This window comes from Barbus barbus, assembly GCF_936440315.1.
Source record: "Barbus barbus genome assembly, chromosome: 9".
Lineage (NCBI taxonomy): Eukaryota > Metazoa > Chordata > Actinopteri > Cypriniformes > Cyprinidae > Barbus > Barbus barbus.
In genome coordinates this window covers 20767273-20788527 of record NC_136737.1, presented here as the reverse complement: position 1 = coordinate 20788527, position 21255 = coordinate 20767273, and the positions used below count along the sequence as shown (strand labels likewise).

The 21255-nt window shown below is 37.0% G+C and overlaps 2 protein-coding genes across 4 annotated transcripts; one reads left to right on the top strand and one right to left on the bottom strand.

Annotated features, from left to right (window-relative positions):
• The first annotated feature begins 325 nt into the window (after nucleotides 1-325).
• atrip (ATR interacting protein) lies at nucleotides 326-10271 on the top strand. 3 transcript variants are annotated; one of them, XM_079425026.1, is made up of 15 exons: nucleotides 326-557; nucleotides 968-1091; nucleotides 1763-2075; nucleotides 2937-3016; nucleotides 3210-3380; nucleotides 3449-3564; nucleotides 3833-3933; nucleotides 4034-4120; nucleotides 4209-4335; nucleotides 5191-5844; nucleotides 8962-9104; nucleotides 9179-9270; nucleotides 9349-9435; nucleotides 9634-9892; nucleotides 10050-10271. In XM_079425026.1, exons 3-15 carry the CDS (start codon nucleotides 1775-1777, stop codon nucleotides 10121-10123), a joined length of 2292 nt encoding a protein of 763 aa, XP_079281152.1. In that variant the 5' UTR covers nucleotides 326-557; nucleotides 968-1091; nucleotides 1763-1774; the 3' UTR covers nucleotides 10124-10271. The 3 variants fall into 3 exon arrangements, with proteins under 3 accessions (XP_079281152.1, XP_079281150.1, XP_079281151.1); XM_079425025.1 differs by having other exon boundaries at nucleotides 352-557; nucleotides 968-1060; XM_079425024.1 differs by lacking the exon at nucleotides 968-1091 and having other exon boundaries at nucleotides 332-557.
• A 1507-nt stretch (nucleotides 10272-11778) lies between these two features.
• Nucleotides 11779-20626, bottom strand: shisa10.1 (shisa family member 10, tandem duplicate 1). The gene is made up of 5 exons (XM_079425641.1): nucleotides 20298-20626; nucleotides 19222-19381; nucleotides 18784-18905; nucleotides 15243-15452; nucleotides 11779-13001 (listed from the first exon to the last, which is right to left on the bottom strand). The coding sequence occupies exons 1-5, from the start codon at nucleotides 20356-20358 to the stop codon at nucleotides 12823-12825; spliced, it is 732 nt and encodes a 243-aa protein (XP_079281767.1). The 5' UTR covers nucleotides 20359-20626; the 3' UTR covers nucleotides 11779-12822.
• Between the last annotated feature and the right edge of the window lie 629 nt (nucleotides 20627-21255).

The window sequence follows — 21255 nt, the reverse complement described above, 5'->3', positions numbered from 1 at the left end:
TTCCGATAATTTGATTTACTTTTCCCACAGTTCATGTTTCTTAAACCAGAAACCAGGTTTTCACCACAGGATAATTAGAAATCTATCTGTCTGTCTGTCCGTCCGTCCGTCCGTCCGTCCGTCTGTCTGTCTATCTAATAATAACTTTTAAATCACTACTTTGAGTGTGTTTTCTAAATGAAATTGTTCGAAACGCGTTTGTGTACGACATTTGTCTCACGAGCGTTTCCGTAGTCCGTGCTCTGGGCAATAGACCAATCAGAGCGCGCTGTAACACCCTGGGGTCGCTCTTCAGCCAATCAGGTGAGGGTTTACTACCGTGTGCGTTTTCGGCTGGCCGCATGGACACTCCTCCACAGCACTGAATGAGAGGCAAAGCTCAGAAATGTTTCCGACTTCGCGAGTTTTCTGTTATTATTTGTTTAGTATTTGATGTTTATGTTAATAGTTCAGAGTCGCACTTTATTCGGAGCGTTCAGGGGTCGGTGCTCCATGTCGAGTGTTTGACGGCTGCGGCAGATTAATGCAGGAGTCTGAGAGAGACACTGAAGCAGCAGGTAACTTTACTACAGTTTTACCATGGTAAACGCAGGATGTGACTTTAAATGACCGTTGAATGTAGGTTAGGTATTATTTTTCACCTTTGGTAGGAAAATAATTGAATTATTTACTTTGACCGGTATCATTATGATATTGTCGGTTGGGTCTTTGGTTTATACTAATGATATTAGTTTCTTTTTCAAATGGCACTAACTGTATTTTATATATTAAAAGGCTAGTTTGTCCAACATTCAATTGTGTGTGTGTGTGTGTGTGTGTGTGTGTGTGTGTGTGTGTGTGTGTGTGTGTGTGTGTGTGTGTGTGTGTGTGAAACCAGGGAGGTTTCTTGAAGCATGTTGGAGAAGTCGCCACAGTTCTTCTGTGTTTAGTCTGTCTCAGTTTGTTTTGTTTCTTCCTGTCATTCCAGACAGACTGGATGATGATCAGATCTCCGTGTGGAGCACTGGCTGATTCAGACTCCTTGAAAATATCACTGGATTATTACAATTAATGGCGACATGTAAACTGATATTTCCTGCTGATACACTACAGTTAAGATAAGAAATAACTGATTTAAAGCCGTTCTTTTGCTAGTGAAAATACTAGTGTTCTAATCACTTTGGCCACCTGTGTGTGTGTGTGTGTGTATATATATATATATATATATATAAAATTATATGAATAAATACATGTAAATATTTTCTAAATATATACTGCATGTGTGTGTTTATATATATATATATATATATATACAAAATAAATATACACAATACACACACATTTATTATGTAAACAAAAACTTTTATTTTGGATGCAATTAATCGTGATTAATCTTTTGACAGCACTAGTTGTGACGTGCAGTGCTGAACAAGGCGCACGACGAGGACGAGGAACAATTAAACAGTCTTTTAATCTACAATCCAGGAAGAAATACTAGGAGTCTCAGTAGTCCAACAGCACAAACACGTTAACATGAAATAATAACCGACAAACTCACATTCAAACGCAGGAACTTATAAAGGGCAGACAATAACATGTTACACTAGTGTATATATGTGTGTGTATATATATATATATATATATATATTTATTTATGCATATCTATGTGTATTCATGTATGTATTAGAAATGTGAACACACAAACTCATTCTTTATTAGGGCTATTTTTATATTAAATATCCACTGAACATTAATGGATAATTTTTTCTTTATTTCCCAAAAGCACCTCGTTGACATGAACTTCCCGCCAAGCAAAAGACTGAAAGGCCTGCAGGTCCCAGCTGAACCCGACCCGTTTGACGATGACATCGATTTCACCCAGGATGACCTGGAGCAGATTGACATCATCGCGTCCCAGGCCATCACAGGAGACGGCCAGAGCAGTGGGTCAAAGAGAACGTTTGGGCCTGTGTTTGCTTGCGCTGATGAGCAAAGCAAAGCACCTGTGAAATCCGTCCGCAAAACATTTGCCATCGGAGACGGCTGCAGCAGCAGCACGTTTAACAATAAAGAAGCTCAAAGAAAAGATGCGTTCGGTTAGTATGCGTCATTTTGGATGCACATTCCACAAATCCTTTCTCAAACGCTACCCTGTCGGATTTTGGACCAACTATTTTTGTAATATTCCCACTGTTCTTTGCATAGCAAATTTTTGCATTATATTAATGGGTCAAACTAGAAATTTAACAAGTTTGTGTTTATGTCTCACACAGCAGATTTATAGTAATAACAACAGTAATAATAAATATAATTTATTAATTATGTATGTCATGTTTGTACTGTATGGATTCTGAATGGGTTAAATTACAAATTTAACAAGTTTTGTGTTATTTTGTCTCACACAGCGGATTTATAGTATTAATAAACAAAAACAATAATAAGATTTAATTTAATAATGAACAAAATAAAATATAATATTCAGACTTTTTATTTAAATAAATATTATTTTAATTCCTATTGAATTAACTGTCATTATTATTATTATTATTTATTATTATTGAAGTTTTTTAAAGTCAAAGTTTAAGTTCTTTGCAAGTTTAATTTTTACTTTTTGTATTTTGGATGGCTTAAACTACAAATTTAAGAAGTATGTCATTTTGCTTCACTCACAGCAGATTTATAATATAATAATTAGATCAGATATAATTATTCGTAATTAAGAAGAGATAAGATGTAATTTAATAATACGTTATTTTAATTTAAAAAATAAATTGAACAGTATTTAGTTTTTTATTGAAGTATTATATTAATAATTATTAAATTAAATCATATAACAATAATAATTATTATTGATTTCCACATTTCTGTGCATAGTTAATTTTTGCATTGTATGGATTCTGAATGGGTTAAACTAGAAATCGAACAAGTTTTATAATTTGTAATTTTGCATCTCACAGCGGATGGACATTCCAGTAAAGATGGAGAAGATCTGTACTATAAGCAGTTAGAGCAACAGCAAGCAGACCTGAAGAGAAAGGTGCGTTCTTCAACACAACATGCAGTTCATTTAATTGGTTCTTAGTAGTTTGCAAAAAATTGCTTTATTTGTGCTCATAGATGCCCCATTATACAGCTTATTCCTAAATTCCACATTTTGGTCAAGGTTTGGTCACCAAAACTGCTGTAATTTAGTTTCTCATGACTCTGTCTGCATTTCGTTTCACACTCAGCTGAAGGAGGTAGAGGAGGAGATCCTGATGAAGAATGGAGAGATCCGAGTCCTGCGCGACTCCCTGAAACAGACCAATCAGGAGAAGGAGCAGCAGCGGCAGACCCAGCTCGCCCTGGAGAAAGAGAAAGCTCGCGCTCAGAGCGAACGCGAGAAGGAGCTGTCCAGAAAGGTACAGCACAGCCTCACAGAGCCACTGAAACATTCATTACATCCAGCTAAATGCTCGTTTCGCTGCAGGTGCAGTCACTGCAGTCAGAGTTGCACTTTAAAGAAGCCGAGATGAATGAAATGAGAGGGAAACTTCAGAGCGCTGAGCGCGGAGGAAAGCAGCCCAGCACACCTGCACGAAACATGTAAATGCAACTTCCCTTTTTGTTTGTCTTCTAGAGAAACTGGTAATGAGAGACAGTTGTTCTGTGGTCTGCACTGAACAGTTACAACATTGTGTTCATTTATGCGTGTCTTTGTTCATATAAGTACGTCTCTTTACACACACTCCACTCCACAGTGCATCATGTTACATTGGATTTTTTTCATTATTGACCGAGTAGAATGTTACCTAAAATCTGCTCTAGACAAATATGAGTTTATTTTATGTGGTGTTTTTTGTTGTTAACACAGCGTTCACTCTCCTGCGAGTCGAGCATTCATGACTAAAGAAAACTTCTCAGCCGAATTCTCCAAGAAATTATCTCCTGTCAAAAAAGCCCATTTATTAGAGGGTATGAATTTTTTACTTCTATGCTTATGCACATTTCCTGTCTGCTGACGCGTTTCCATTCTCATTCCATCCCTAAATATCACATTTTCTAACTCTATCAGATGGTAAACCAGCTCAGTCCAAACGTTCCCTCACAGAAGAACCCCAACTGGACCGAATCCTCAGCACAGACGGTCACCATCAGGAAGGTAAGCACTGATCAGATGTCTCGCACAGATCTTCTTGCTTCTGTTATCTCGGTGTGTTGCAGTCATGCTGTGGTTTGTTCTACTGCAGGCTGTGTGTTACTGAACCTGCTGCTGCAGCAGCCCCTGGATCCGAGCGCTTTGGGTCTGTGTCACCTGCTGTCCATCAGTCCTGACGCTCTGCCAAACATCCTGTCCCCGCACGGATACATCAGCCCGTAAGCCTCTGGGATGAGCATCCTAATTAAACACTTTATACTTCTGATTCTGTTTGTGCATGTCCTGAAACATGAGAAACCTACTGTAAACATCGGCTTCCATTACATGCAACTGTTTGTTTTGGGAAATCATCGGCCCACTTTTACAAGATTCATCATACAGTGCTGTAAGGATGGAAATTTCCATTGCGTCATTTGTTTGGTAGTATTTTCCAGTGGAACATTTGAACAATGTCAACTTTTTAAACGCTGATCAAATATACAGTCACATGAGCAGAGTTGCATACGGTTCATTAATAACGCCATACAGAACACGTCACTCTACAGCTTCACATTCATTTCAGAAAATAAAAAATAAGACAATCTTTTTTTAAGACATTTTACATCATGACATATGCTGATTTTCCTATTACTCTTAACATTGTTATTGTTATTAAAATGTCATTATTATTAAAATTGTATTTGAATTATGTACTAATTAAATTAAATAGTACAGAATACTGTACTGATAACAATAACTATTATCGTTATTATTGCTAATAGTAGTATTCATTTTTGCATAATGTTTGAAATATTCCTTTTGAATTTATTAAAATATTATTTGTTATTTTATTATTTATAAATATTATAGAAAAATGTACTAATACTAATAATAAATTATTTGTTTCTGAAAGTAAAAACAACAACAACAAGAAGACCTTAAAATATAGGGATTTTTTTTTTTTAAATCTTAAATTAGCAGATTTTTAGGCCTAGAAAACTTGTGGCAATTAAATTTTTTATTGTATCTTTAAATATGTGCTTGAAAAAAAGTTGGACTGTGGTGAATTTCTTTCTTCTTCCCTCTTTCTTCAGGGGATCTTTGGCCACCTCCAGCTCGTCCTCCACAGAATTCAGATCGTTTCACCGTCCTCAAGCTCGATTCCATCAGCTACAGAGTCTGGCTACGTCCGCTCTGACTGCATTAGCTCTCCATCACCCCGATAGTGTCCCACATAACCCAGCTGCTGCTCTCCAAGCCGCCCAGCGCTCCTGTCCAGCCGCGGTGCACTTCCTGCCCCTGCTCAGCTTCCACATCAGCACATACTGTCAGTCGCTGGAGTTGGTGGAGAGCTCAGCGAAGGCCTCGCTCCACAGCAGCTCACTGTCGGGATCGACTGACTCCAGTCTGGCCTCGAGTCTGGAGGAGTCTCTCAGCGGACAGGAGGAGTTCGCCCTGGGTGCCATGAAAGCGCTCTATCATGTAGTGTGCTACAGCAGTGAGGCTCTGGAGGAGGTTTTGTGCCATCAAGAGGACGTAAACAGACCGAAGGGTTCTAAAAATCTCCTCAGCGCCTCTGAACATCTGAACGGAGACACGCAGACACAGCTGCCTCTTCTCAGGAGGATCCTACAGCTGGCAGATCCGGCCTTCATTACCGCCGCTGGCCAGAGGGAGGCACTAGTGAGCGCTAGTTTGAAGACGCTCAGTATGCTGGCCGAGAGAGCGCAGGACAACCAGCTCTTGAGGTTTAGTATCATTTATATACTGTTATAGGTTTTGTTCATATTTTGAATTAGATTTTTATTTTTACCTTTTCTAAAAGTAATTTTTTATCATTTTTATTAGTTATTTGTTCTGTATAGTTTTTATTTATTATTAGTATTATTATTATATTTTATTTACTATTTATTAGTTTTACTTAATATAACATAGAATATATATATAGATATATTTAGATTTTATATTATTTCAATTAATAGTTATTTTAAGTAACACATTTTTTATATTGTTTCCATTTTAGTTTACTATACTCTGTTACTACAGTTTACTATAGTTTATATACCCTGTTAATACCCATGTGAGTGTCATCTATCTATCTATCTATTCAATTCAATATTGCTTTATTGGCATGACTGTAAAAAATACAATATTGCCAAAGCTTGAAATATAATAACAATGAAAATATCAAAATAACAGAATAAAAACATTATAACAATATAAACTTAAAAATTTTAACAAATAAGAACTTGTTTGAACATTTCATACCACAGTGTTTAACGTATAAACACACACAGGCTGAGGGTAACTGTGGTAGAGATTAGGGAAACACACTGAGGTCAGACATAATACACACATTACACACACACACACTGCTGTCTCTCAGGCTGTGGCACGTCCAAACACACACACACACACACACACACACACACACACTGCTGTCTCTCAAGCTGTGGCACGTCCAAACACACACACACACACACTGCTGTCTCTCAGGCTGTGGCACGTCCAAACACACACACACACACACACACACACACTGCTGTCTCTCAGGCTGTGGCACGTCCAAACACACACACACACACACACACACACACTGCTGTCTCTCAGGCTGTGGCACGTCCACAAACACACACACACACACACACACACACACACACACACACTGCTGTCTCTCAGGCTGTGGCACGTCCACACGTATCTCGCAGCCAGTGCTGCTGTCTGTCCCTCTCCTAGTATTATCTTTATTTGTTCCTCTTCAGTCATGGCTGTAAAGTTCTTTATGATGTTTGTGAATTTGTTGATGTATGTCTCTGATTGATTTAAATTGGTAACAGTGAAGTAGGAAGTGTGTCTCTGTCTCGATCTCTCCTGTCTCACAGTGAACACACACTCTTTGCTCTCTGGGTAACCAGCTCTTTCTGTGTCTGCCGGTCTCGATGGCTAGTCTGTGCTCACTGAGCCTGTACTCGGTCAGGATCTGTCTCTGCTTTGTGTCTTTGACACTCTGGAGATATTCTTCTAATTCATATTTTAATTTTATAGTTCGATAGAGTTGTAATTTACTTTGTTTTGGTTTCTTGATCCCAATGTTCCAGATATATATTTTTAGATTGTTTGATAACTTGATTTATTTTGATGTTTGGGTGAGAAGCAGTGCTGGTCTGAGACTGGTTAGTGTTAGTAGAGTTAGTTGGGTTAGTAAGTCTCAGAACCAGCTGACTGAGTGGACTCTTTTCAGGGTTCAGTTCTTGGGATTGTAGTGCTTTAAAATGTAGCGATTCTCTGGGACTTGATTTTAGAAGCATCCAGAATTTGAGGGATCTTTTTTGTATATTTATAATCAATGGGAAACGGCCTAATTCTGCCCTACATGCGTTACTGGGTGTTCTCCTTTGTAATTTTAGGATCATTTTGCAGAATTCTGTGTGTAGGGCTTCTGTTGGATGCCTGTCCCATCTAGTGTAGCTCTGATCACTGAGTGGACCCCAAACCTCACTTCCATACAGCGCTTTGGGCTGAATTACACTATCAAAGATTTATACCAAATTGGAAGCGGTATTTCAACATTTTGGATTTTTTTTCTTGATTGCATATAGAGCTCTTGGAGCTTTATCTTTGAGAGCATTCACTGCCGTACTGAAACTCCCCGATGCAGTGATGATCAGGCCGAGGTAAGTGTACTGCATCGTGTGTTCTAGGGCGGTGCTGCCTAAACTGAACTGATATCTGTGTTCCTGACATCTGGGCTTTTTCTGAAAGACCATAATGCTGGTCTTTTTGAGGTTTACTGCCAGGGCCCAGTTCTGGCAGTAGTTCTCCAGCAGGTCTAGGTGTTGCTGTAGTCCCTGTGTAGCTGCTAGGTGTTGCTGTAGTCCCTGTGTAGCTGCTAGGTGTTGCTGTAGTCCCTGTGTAGCTGCTAGGTGTTGCTGTAGTCCCTGTGTAGCTGCTAGGTGTTGCTGTAGTCCCTGTGTAGCTGCTAGGTGTTGCTGTAGTCCCTGTGTAGCTGCTAGGTGTTGCTGTAGTCCCTGTGTAGCTGCTAGGTGTTGCTGTAGTCCCTGTGTAGCTGCTAGGTGTTGCTGTAGTCCCTGTGTAGCTGCTAGGTGTTGCTGTAGCCTTCTCAACTTCTGTTCATTTTTATTATGACTAATAAAATCAGTAACAATTTATACCATCTTGATTATTTGCATAGATTGCGTAATATTAGACAGGATTAGATTTAAATATAAATGGAATATTTTTTTATGCAGTAAAACTGGATGCTCGCCAAATTAAACATGCCACATCTTGAGGTTGTGTGACTAATGTAGCGTCCTACTCTTTGAAGTGTTGCATACTATATACTGCATTCATGTTGTATACTGTATTCTATGTCACATGCTATTTTGAAAAACAGAAGGAAGAACAACAGTTACAGCCTTCTGAAAAACATATTTGTCAGCTGCATACGTCATTGAGGCTGCCTGATTTCAGAAAAGTAACTATTATATTCCAAAGTGAGAAGGAAATCACAGTAATTTACGTCTCACATGGAATAACAGTTAATTTGATAATGATTACTTCGGAAATTAGACATCCTCAACGCTGTATGAGGCCAGGAGATATACGGCTAGTATATACTATGCAGTGTGTAGTACAGTAGTTAGTATTCAATTTCAAACAAAGCCAGAGTTTTATTTAAAAACAATTGTGTGTGTATATGTATATGTATGTATGTATGTATGTGTATATATATATATATATATATATATATATATATATATATATATATATATATATATATATATTATTTATTTATTTTTAAATAGTATATCAGTAAATAATGATAAAACTAATTAAACTGCCATCTCATTTCTCACATGTAGACTCCAGGTGGTGATGTCAAGTCAAGTGTTGTCTAAATGTCTGACTCTGGAGACGTCCAACAGAATAGTCCATCTGTCTGTCAGATTTCTGTCGTTTATCATCTATAATGAAGAGATGGCCACTAAACTCTGCTCACATGAATGTAAGTGTCTTTTAGTGCTCTATTAAGTGCCTTGTTTTGGCATGATTTAACACAAACCCTCCCTTTTCCCTTAGATCCATGTCCTTTTCTCAAAATATTCCAGTACATCACCTCTAGACCGGATAAACTCGTTTCTGAGGATGTGTGGAGTCATTTAGAACTTGAGGTAATTATCGTGTAGGATTTCATTTGCAATGTATTACTTAGAAGTGGTTTAAAAAAAATCCGATTTCTTTGTCAACAGGTCATCCGGTTATTAACCAAACTGTTCACACAGAAGACGGGAACATGGGCGGCTTTGTGTGAATCATCCTGCCAGTGTATTAATGAGGTCTGATTCAGACATAAACACTTTTTTCCCTTCAAAATCTGTTTATTTGTTTTTTTGTCATTTATTTTTATAAGACAAAATGACTACAGAAACACAATGGGAAATGATTATTGTTTATAGGGCGTTCAAAACAAATGAAAGAAAACATTGATACTGAAATTTCTGGAACTGACCCCACAATACATTTTTTTTCCTCAGGTGGTTCGGACAGTTGTTGTGGTTTTGCACAGACAATGGCTGAAAACAAAAGGCAGAGGAAGTCAGAAAGTGGGTAATCGGAGCTGGACGAGTCCTGGATTGCAGGTACTGCGAGAAGCTCTAATGTTACTGCACTGGCTGCTGTTGAAGGACTCGTCTTTTTCCGAACACTGTCTGGAAGTCCTGCATATGTACGATCAGGTCATTCCCGCCATCAGAGACACGTTCCGTCTGGTTCCAGATCTGTCTGAGAGCGAAGGTGGGTTCGTGTCTCTACATTCAACTATAGTCATTGATGCCAGTGTTATTTTGATTAGCTTGAACATTTGGTAAAGCACATTTAACATTCTTTATATAACATATTTATCTTGAAATTAGTCGATTGCAGTGCATTAAGCGGCATTTTATCGTCACAGAACTGGCTCTGGAGGAGATCTGCAGATCTGAAACTGAGTACGTTGAAGACATGGATATGGAAACGGGGTCATAATGATCAAACACAAAGTCATGTTTTGTAATAAACAAGGGTGTATCTTGCAAATTTCCCCTTAGAAACATTGTCTTGTCTCCTCAGTTTTTTGTCAATTCTTTTAAAAACTGAGCACCGGTGATCCGAATTAAAGAACTAATTCTATATCACCTGTGGCATTTTCATTCTTTTTGTATTACAGAATCTAGACTTCCATTGTGAGTCCATTACTGTAGAAAAGTGTCTCTCTTAGATTTTATAAACCGAAAGTAGAAATTATTTTCTATTTACAAATGCTGTAAATAGAGTAATATTTGACCTGGGGCCTGTTTCATAAAACCAGGTTACCATTATAAACCAGGTTTATTGCGGTTAGGTTTTGGTTCAAAATAAGTCAGACTAACTTAAATAAGCCTGGCTTATTTGGCAAACTTGTTTTATAGAACAGGCCCCAGGTTTGTGTGGATTAATGCTGTGTGGAAAGGGATACTCATGAATGACTGACAAAAAAGTTACGCCACGGAGCTGTATTTTGATTTTAGGTCAAATAATTTTATATTATCCTAAAATAAAATCGAATGACCGTGTTTTTCAAAGTGAAGGCTGGCCTGACCGCGGTAAACAATTCCACATGTTAGCATAACAGAATTTACAAAAGTCCTATTATTTCCTTGCCATATATGTATTTATTTAGTCATTTAGCAGACGCTTTTATCCAAAGTGACTTACAAATGAGGACATAAGAAGTAATCAAAAGAGCAACAACGTGCAAGTGCTATTACAAGTCTTGGTTAGCCTACCGCAGTACAGATTATTATTATTATTTATTAAATAAAAAGGCATGTAGATCAAATTTAATTAGAATAGAGAGTGCTAGAGTTAGAGGGTCAAGTAAAGATGGAACAGATGAGTTTCTAGTCGTTTCTTGAAGATGGCTAGGGATTTGGCTGCTTGTATATATCATCACTATATAGAGGAAAAAAATGTGCCAAAGTTAAAAAAAATCTTTTGAAGATATAGCTGAACATTTAACATGGCAAAAGTACATTTCTGGCTGAAGTAAATTTGTCATTTCGGCTTTGTGTTTATTTAAAATGAGACACATCCGCTTATTTTTACAATTATTTTAATCTCCAAACTGTTCGAGATAATTCTGCTTCGCTTCTTATGCTTGGCTTAAAAAAAAAAAAAAAAGTCTGTAAATGAAGAAATTAAAATGTAAATATTAGTAGTGAAATTTTACAGTGGTACTATAAAATAAAAAAATTCTGCCATATTATGATGAAGCTTATAGTAATGTCAATCGCTTTTTGATCTCAAATATTTTGGTGGGTCTTGAAATAGATTATACTTGTCTAGGTGGGTCGTGGAATGGAAAAGTTTGGGAACCCCTGAGTTACTCTACAGTCGATAACTAAGAGGCAAAGTAGCTGAATCCCGCTATTGACCAATCAAAATCATCACCAGCTCTGCGTAGTAAAATAAGGTAAGGAAATACGAATTTAAGAAGTCTGTGGTTTCAAGCTGTTCAAGTATCTTAGCATAAGTGTACAGTTTTTAATTAGAATGTCAACAACACATGATTTTGCTCACTTCCTCTACACCCTACAACTTCCTCTGTGTAGTTAAACAAATGTTCTGCATAAAATGGGAAATGAGAATGTCTGACAATGTTTACCAGTGATTCCAGCACAATTTTTAATTGCGGTTGCAAACATGGAGATGTTTGAATACATAAACATTTTAATGTAAGTCACTGATCAGTTTTAACATACTTACACTTAATAAACCAAGAACATCTAAAAAAATGTGACCTGACACACCCAACAGGAATCTGTGGAAGATTGTACAGAGACGGATTCGTAACCTAACTACATAACACGGAAGAGCATGTCGCAGCATTTTCCAGAGAATCAAACGAAGCAGCCAAACAACTTTCAATTTCACCCTCTTTCAGACCTTGAGTGGGAGTTTTAAAAACGAGTGTTTCACATTATTTAAAGTCATTTGGCTTCCAGTCAGGACCGAATTATGGCCATTCTTCCTCACACAGTAATGCTTTTCAGACCCTCAAGTAAAGAGTTCACAAGGGAATTTGGGAATACGCCTCCTTCATAAACAGGGAATTTCTACAACATCCAAAACCCAAATTCCATAAAATTATCTAAACACACAGTGAAAAATGTTGCATTTAAGGTGTCCACATGTAATTTGCTGCATTAAATAAGGCATATTCTGGATCTCTGAGCACGAGAACACTGTTACAAACATTCACAATTTCATAAACCTGAATGCTACGTGAATCGTGAAAACATCTAAACAGCATGCTGGCGTTGTTCAGATGTACCAACTGATAAAGTATCGACGTTTTGTGCAAATTCCCAGGATAAAATGAAGCTGGAGATATTTAAGGCGTTTAATGGCATGTCAAGACGAAACGTGTCGTCAGTTCTGAGGCTGGTAAAATATATTCCCTTTTGCTTAGTGGACAAAAACAAAAACATTATATGGCTTGGAGTCATGCACAATGGCTGGAGTAAATAAAAATATATTTATATAAAATTAAGTGTAAAGAAAATTATGCTGACACACAAGTGCACAATGATGGTGAACACCAATCATTTCATTCCTGACCCAATTAGAGGATGCTGTCCACGGTAGATGTACATTGCGCAATTGTAGGATAAAACTACGCAACCATCAACAATCCAGGTTTTGGTTTAGTAGCCGGTCTTTGGTGGCTCCATGTAGGAGGGGTTGTAAGCTGGTTGAGTCGAGCTGTAGTCTTTTGGCGGGGGTGGGTGAGCGAAACCGGGCTGAACTGGTGGTTGTATGGGGTACGCGGCCTGCCCACCATCATACGCAGCCTGGCTGTAGGGAGCAGGATATCCTGGGCCTCCTGGAAACACATGCAAAATTACAGCTTCACTTTGAGTCAATGAAACCTCTATCCAACACTTGCCCTTTTTTATCGATTTCAATGTAGAGCGAAACTTTCAGGTGAAAACCATGCCATTTGTTTTTAGATTCTAGCAAGCAAAGTGAACCCTAAATCAGTAAGACTTTGTATTTTAATGCTACCATTCAAAAGTTTTAAGAAATTAATACTTTTATTCAGCAAAAGTAACAGTAAATTCATTTATAATGTTACAAAAGATTTGCATTGTTTCAAATAAATGCTGTTCTTTGAACTTTCTATTTATCAAAGAATCCTGAAAAAAAAAATCTGTTTCACAAAAATATTAAGCAGCACAACTGTTTTCAACATTAATATCAATAAGAAATGTTTCTTGAGCAGCAAATCTTCATATTAGAATAATTTCAGAAGGATCATGTGACACTGAGGCTGAAAATTCAGCACTTATCACAGGAATAAATTACATTTCAAAATACAATAAATTTTAAATTGCAATAATATTTCACAATGTTACTGTTTTTACTGTATTTCTGATTAAGTAAATGCAGTCTTGGCAAGCATAAGACACTTCTTTCAAACACAATAAAAAAATATTACCAACCTACCAATTTTTTTCCATTTTAACCAGCCATAATAGGCAAATAGATTAAAAATGTTTAATGCAAGAACAAAGTAAAAAGTTTGTTAAAAGGCACCTATTATGCAAAATTCACTTTTACATTTTGTTTGGACATAAATGTGTGTTAGCAGTGTGTGTACACAACCATCCTATAATGATAAAAATCCAATTTAAAGTCAAAGTATGGTACAGTGACAGAGTTGATGCAAGATTTATGGACACATTTTTATAAGAAAAATATTATTTTTAAACAATTTAATGTTGTAGAATTAATGACTACTTGAATAAAATGAACATCACACTTTACCAGCCCCACCCACGATTGTTGACAGACACTGGTGTATTAGCAAGAGACCCCGCCCTGACTGAGCCGCACACAATCCGCCATGTTTATCTTCAGCTGGAGCATTTAAATCAGCATTCATGTAAGAAATGGTGTCTTATTACAGCAATAGAAGTTGTTCAGTCCAAAGCATTGAGTGATGTTCTGCTTTTATTTTATTGTTTGGGTCATATTAACAGTGTAGACAGAACTATAGGTACTATATATTACGCTGCTGTCACTTAATACATAGAGCTCATAAAAATGTGATTTCTTTCCCAGCTGTTTCTGTTCACAGACATAACCGACTATGTTTTTGTAACTTGTGTGTGTTTTTAACAAACTTCTGTGAAACAGAACTTAGTTTAGTACTTTTCACTGCAAGTGAACGCCACTTTCTGTATACGTGCTAATGTGGCTAAAACGCATGATTTCAGCGTGATTTACAAGATCATCAAAACCAAACAGATGTTTTTTGGCAGAGATCTGAGATACAGCTGGAAAAGGGGGCGGGGAGCAGTAGCTCATTTACATTTTAAGAGACGTGCACTAAAACAGCGTGTTTCTGCTTCCATTTAAAATAGGCATTGTGCAGAGCAGGGGGATGCGAGGAACAGGATTAAGAACATCGATTTTGAAGCTTGTGAATCCCTTAAAATTGTTAGAAGTGCGATTCATATGAATATATTTTTTCGTGCACCCCTACTTTTGACGGCATGGCAGCAACTTTTCTAAAGCAGAGCAACATGGCCTCGCCCCCTTTGTTGCGCGCTCCTGGGGGCGGGGTTTATGTAAATGTCTGGGTTTGTGATGTCACAAACCCAGGAAGTAGCCTCTTGTAGTCCATACGAGCCATTTTTGTAGACATTAAACTGCCAGAATTTTAAAAGACCATATCTCTGTTTGCATTGAACTTTCAGCGCCGCAACTTTGCTTATATTGTTTATGCTCAAACAGCAACAATACACACTAACTAAAGTTAAAAAAAGTGAAATCACAATCAACCACCCATTTAATAAATCAAAAGCGCCACAAGCAAAGTTTTTCAGTGACAACGCAAATGAATCACTGTGAATTGATTCATTATGAAGTCAAAGAATCTGTCTTATCATTGTCATACTCATGACTCACAAGTCATGAGACAATGAAGGATTGCTAAACTACATAACTGCCCAAAAGAATTGTGCAACATTCACAGCATTTACAGCAAAATCATCATGATTTTTTGTATATATTGCCCAGCTGACTGAACTTTCTGTTGTGCAAGGTTGTATTATCTTACCGGCCTCCTGATATGGGGGTGGTGGTCCCGCTACATATGGCTGGCCCTGATATGGTCCCGTTGGCATGGGTTGTCCTCCATAAACTGGTGTGCCTCCGTACCCGGCCTGAGACGGCATGGGCTGGTACGGTGGGTACTGACCTCCCTGGACAACAGGCTGCTGAGGGTACTGTGTGCTTACGACTGTAGTGGTTGTTGCTCCCATAACAGCTGTCAAACAATCAAAGGCAAACAAACATGAAAAATTAGTTGAGGGATTCAAAGTCCATGCATAACATGTATACATATTATATAAAATACACTGCTGATTTTTTTATGTTTCTGAAAAAAGTCTCTTATGCTCACCAAGGCTACATGTATTTGACCAAAAATATATGTATTTGACAAATTACAGTAAAAACAGTAATATTGTGAAATATCAATTTAAAATAATAAAATAAAATAATTGTTTAATTTAAATTAGGGGTGGGCGATATGGGAAAAATATCATATCACGATTTTTTATAGAAATATCACGATTCACGATTTTTATCCCGATTCTTTGTTAGTTTTACTATTTTGGTTTTACAAGTTGTCTGAGCATTACAGCCAAACTAGAAAGACAAAGATGCATGGCAGATATTTAGGCCAAAGTGGGTGAAGATAAAAAATCTTTGTCATTATTTTATTTTTCTTATTAAAAAATAAGAACAAAGATACACATAATATACAAATAAAACAAACAGTGCTTTATTTCCAGGTACAATAGGTGTATTTAGCAGAGCATTCAATGAAATTGAATGAACAAATATAAAAATAAAACACTAGATAGACTGATTCCTAAAGCAACTGTATTAAAGATTTTCAGTCAAAAATAGTGAGTGATTTTTCTCTTTGTGTTTTGTTGTTTTGTTAACGTTAAATGAATAGTTCCCCCACAAATTAATATTCTGTCATCTGTCTGTCAATTCTGTCATAATGTTGTATTTTTATATCATCATTTACTCAAAAGTTGTTTTAAACCGGAATGAGTTTCTTTCTTCTGCTGAACATTTATAAATGCCATTTTGAAGAAGGTGGAACACCAAACAGTTGCTGGTCCTCAGTGACTTCCATAGGATTTTTCTTTCCTACTATCAAAGTCAATGTAGACCAGCAACTGTTTGGTTTTCCACTGAGTAAATAATGACAGAAATTAAATTTTAGGGTGAACTATCCCTTTAATGACAGTCGACAGCATGTTTAGTGTCCTGTCCCTTTAAGAGCTGCACGCATCTAATATACAGTACAGGCACGCATCCGTTTCTCTCTTAACTATTTACTTTCATTTTAGAGATAACCAACTCAGTCTGTATGTAAACCTTGTGTGTTTTGACAGTATTAGCGCAAAATATAACTTAGTTGAGTAATCAGGCGCTGTTAGACAGGCGTTTTAGTGCGCGTGCTTCAGGTGTATGCGCTCAGAACAAGCGCACGTCAGACCAGCGCGCGAATTAAACATTTAACCAGCAAGGCTTGTATGCAAATAATGTACTTTTGCGATCGCGAATAAGTGCAGTGTCCTGTCTGAGTAACTCTACTGCTGTATGTCGTGTTGTACAGTACATAGAGACGGCGGCGCCAGAACTGTTATTTGACAATGTGCGCGGTAGCGCGATACTACGATATTTCTTCAAAAGCAGATCGTGGAGACATTTTTATCGTCCACGATCAAAAATCGTCATATCGCACACCCCTAATTTAAATATTTAAAAATGTAATTTATTCCTGTGATACAACACTGAATTTCCAGCATCATTACTCCAGTATCACATGATCCTTCAGAAATCCTTAACATTAGAGAACCTCAATTACAAAACTTTGACCACTAGTGTGTGTGTGTGCATATATATATATATATATATATATATATATATATATATATACACACACACATACACCTTTTTTTTTTTAAACCGAATAAAGAAGGGCAGCCAGATCACAGCTGTAGTTCCTTTTTGTCACGATTAAATGGCGAAATTTGAAATGCATTAGACTTCAACATCTAGTTGCGCTTTCATTATTAGAACTGGCTATAGTGGATCAAAAAAGTTTAAAAAACTTGTCCTACTGCAAGAACGCATTTTGAAAATAAAAACAATCCACCCTGTGAGGAAATGCTGTTCTGCAACCTCACATACAACCAACAACATATTTCCAGCCTATAGTTATTATAGTTAACTACAATGTTAAACAAACTAAAATACTTACAAATTATTAAAATAAAATACTTTATTTTTATTTTCAAATTTTTTTTATTTAGTTTCACTTGATGTACTAAAATAACTGGGGGAAAAAATGAAAACATAAAAACTAATAAAAATGACAAACACTTTAAAATCAAAATGAAGAAAAAAGCTAATTCAAAATATTAATAAAAACTATGATAGCAAGTCAATGATCCTAAAATAACACTGCTTAAAGCAGAAAACAGATAAACATGTTAACAATTTTAGCAGGTCAGTGAATTTGAGTCTTTCAAATGAACAACATACTTTTAAGAACTTCTTAAAGGGGTAGTGCACTCAAAAATGAATATTCTGTATTTTAGGTGCACTGTCGCTTTAAGAAGGATATGACACTGCTAGTTCCCAGAGTGGGAAGCCAAAACACTTCTTCCCCACTATGTAACTAAATGTTTAAAACAGACATTCTGAACGTCAGACGCCTGCTGTCATGTGAGCATCTTGTGACACACAGTCATTTACAGAGGCTAGTGGCACTGTAGGCTGCTTCCTCCTGTTTGTGGTTGCTGTGGACACAGTGACTCAGACTGGGTGGGGAATCCCAGAATGCTCTAGCATTCAGTTTTTCCACTCTCAAAAGACACATTCCAGCATTTGTAGCATAGGCTACAAGGTCAGAGAAAGTCTAAACTTGTGGTAAAAAGTTGTACCCTGTCTGACATATAGGTCATATTTTGACTCAATATTTTATGTATTTTGCATAAAAACATTCTCACTGTAACACATCCAGACCTTTTGACTTTTGTTTTATTTGACTACTCTCAATTATTATATTCTATATTATAACATTATTTAATGAAACTTGATATTTAAATAATCTTTTTATATTTTAGGAAAAATAATACTTAGTATATTATTATAGGCTACCAGGTCAGAGAAAGTGTAAACTTGTGGAAAAACTGTTGTATACATGAAAACATAGCCTAGGTCACATTTTACACCAAAATCAAAAGAAATAAAATTAAGAAATTATTACACTTTGCATAAGTACATTATCATTTTCATTATCAAAGTGCATTCTTTTGACTTTTTGTTTTTATAGTACACAAGACTAATACAGCAGACAATATTAGAACTTTTTACTGTATTTTACATGGAAATAATGTCGCAATTAACATGTTAGTGATGGATTTTGTGAGATTCAGTTTGAGAAACTGACAAATATTTTTCATTGGCTTCACATGTAAACATGGAATGTGACCCCCTTTCAATTATATCATGTCTCAAATTGAAAGCATGAACAAGAATGGATACAGTCTGCAATCGTAAACACTTACGTCTGGGTGTTCGGCACATTTTGTAGATGCAGCAGCAGGGGCAGATGCAGCAGACGATGAACATAATGATGAAGACCACAAGTCCCGCTACTGTCACGCCAATAATGACAGGCTTATTATCACTGATTTAGGACAGATTATGAAAGAAGATACATTAGAAACACACTTTATTGGTTCATATATGACCTAAATCACAATCTTATTCAAATTTTTAGTTGGATTTCCCTGGAAAATGCACATAATATCTTTGCACTATCATAATATCCCGGCTATCCCAGCACAGCATTGGCATCACAATCTATTTGTCCAGTCAAACAAAAATGGGGATTGTGTTTGGCAAGTCATTATTTGGTGACTAGTGATACAGAAAGAGTAATGTCAGTATTAAACTATGAAACACATTTTATTTTTTATCATGAGGAAAGTAAAATTGCTCACAAAAAACAGTCGTCTTGCTCATCCTCGGATAACCTCATAATTAGATTGGAGCAGCAGTATCTGTTATCACACGTCCCACAACAGAATTTTAAAAAAGTGCATTCAATGGAGGGCTTCGGTATACCAGTGCTGGTAATGTAGCTTTTGCAGTCATCGTCGGCTAAACAAAGCAAAAAGACAAGAAATAAATGACATGTTGGCTAAATATATATTATAGGGGTAGTTCAACCACAAATTAAAATCTTGGTATCCTTTATTCTATGTCAGGTCACCCGAACCCAAGTAGTTGGAATATGACTTGGAATATAGTCATTTAGATTATTTTAATGGTAATTTTATGGCTTTTTAGAGTTTGAAAGTGTAAATAACCATCTATTTTTCTTGTATGTAAATGAGCAGCACAGACTTTCTGCCAAATGACTTCTTTTGTGTTTCATGCAAGAATAAGCACTGGAACAACATTATTACATTTATGAAGTATTTCCTGTAAGCTGTATTGCATCACTTTTTGTGAGCTGATTTTAGACCCTTATGGTATGGGGAAATGCATCACATTTCAGATGTCTTTAAATATACAGAAACTTCATTAAGATTTCATATAGCCTATGCAAAATTTACATTGGATATTAAACAGATTACAAACGATATCTATATATTCACTACACTGAAAAAACTTGGTGTAGAAAAAAAAATCAGAAATTGCTAGTACATTTGACAAATAACTACAAACAAGCCTATTGAATTACGTGTGAAATCTGTGAGTAGAAACGTGTTTTAGTAAAACGTACTCCAATTGTCTTTGTTTTGTTAACTTAGAAAAATCATTTCTAGACGAAAAAGGAAAAATACTACCAACTAAATACTACAATTGAAACATAAAAAAATAAAAAAACACAAATATGTGCCTCAAACACACGTTTTGTTTTGACTTGCCAGCGCATTTCATGTCGTTTGTTTGTCAGGGCAGATCCAGCTGGATACTGTTGAAGGTTTGTCCAGATCCAGCTGGACAAACCTTCAACAATAACAAGTTTGAACACTAAGAGGCCGTTTCTTTAGGTATTTTAGACACTTACCGAATGTGGCCGTGAATAACCCCGCAGACAGGAGCAGAAGAACCGGGACGGTGGACGCCATAGCTCAGCTCCTCTTCAGTAGCTCGTTTCGTGTGGATGTTGTAATTTGAGACGAACCCTGCTTCAGGTAATTGAAGGAAAAAGCCCAGTCCTGCTTAACTTACAGGTTTAACTGTTAACCACGAGACTACTAAGCCTGTGACGTCTAGAAAGTAAACATGGGATAAAAGATGAAGGTTTAAATGTAAAATTTTGAAACAACACGACACACAATAGCCGACGTTGCACTCAAAACAATGGGTATCGGTGGCTGTCACAATATGGATCTCACAATCCATCAAATGCCCCTCCCATGCTGGAGCCTTGTGGATGATACGAAAACGAAAGTCTACTAATGCATTTTCAAACTGGCCCTGCACCCCAGTTTGCATACTCTCTCTGCCACCCTATCTGCCCTAAATAGTATTGAAAATGGCTAATATCTCATTGAATTTAGAATGGATAGTGTGCACACTGGGATGCAGGCTAGGTCTGGTCCAGGGCTTGCCAAATGCGGGTGGATTTCAGGGGCTGTGCTATTTCTCTCCAGACGTTATGACTGATAACACTGTCTTTATACTCATATACTGGTTGTGGATAACTCTCTGGTCTGCTCAAGCCATCAAACTGGTGTTATCAGAGAAGGCGGTGGTGTGGTGATGGCGCAGTGGATAAGACGCATGCCTTTGGTGTGAGAGACCCGGGTTCGAATCCACTGTGAGACACCAATGTGTCCCTGAGCAAGACACTTAACCCCTAGTTGCTCCAGAGGCGTGCGACCTCTGACATGTATAGCAATTGTAAGTCGCTTTGGATAAAAGCGTCAGCTAAATGAATAAATGTAAATGTAAGGCCCATCATTTTAGAGGGGAGGAGCATTTTCAGATTTGGATTAAAGAACTAATTTTTTGGGTGGATT

What these genes read in the sequence shown, in the direction of transcription:
- atrip (XM_079425026.1), top strand. Translation starts at nt 1,775, where the DNA reads ATGAACTTCCCGCCAAGCAAAAGACTGAAAGGCCTGCAGGTCCCAGCT. An exon ending in TCAAAGAAAAGATGCGTTCG is followed by an intron (nt 2,076 to 2,936) that starts GTTAGTATGCGT and finishes TGCATCTCACAG; the next exon opens with CGGATGGACATTCCAGTAAA. An exon ending in CAGGACAACCAGCTCTTGAG is followed by an intron (nt 5,845 to 8,961) that starts GTTTAGTATCAT and finishes TCTCACATGTAG; the next exon opens with ACTCCAGGTGGTGATGTCAA.
- shisa10.1 (XM_079425641.1), bottom strand. Translation starts at nt 20,358, where the DNA reads ATGGCGTCCACCGTCCCGGTTCTTCTGCTCCTGTCTGCGGGGTTATTC. An exon ending in GTTATTCACGGCCACATTCG is followed by an intron (nt 19,382 to 20,297) that starts GTAAGTGTCTAA and finishes TGCTTTGTTTAG; the next exon opens with CCGACGATGACTGCAAAAGC. An exon ending in ACCCCCATATCAGGAGGCCG is followed by an intron (nt 13,002 to 15,242) that starts GTAAGATAATAC and finishes ATGTGTTTCCAG; the next exon opens with GAGGCCCAGGATATCCTGCT.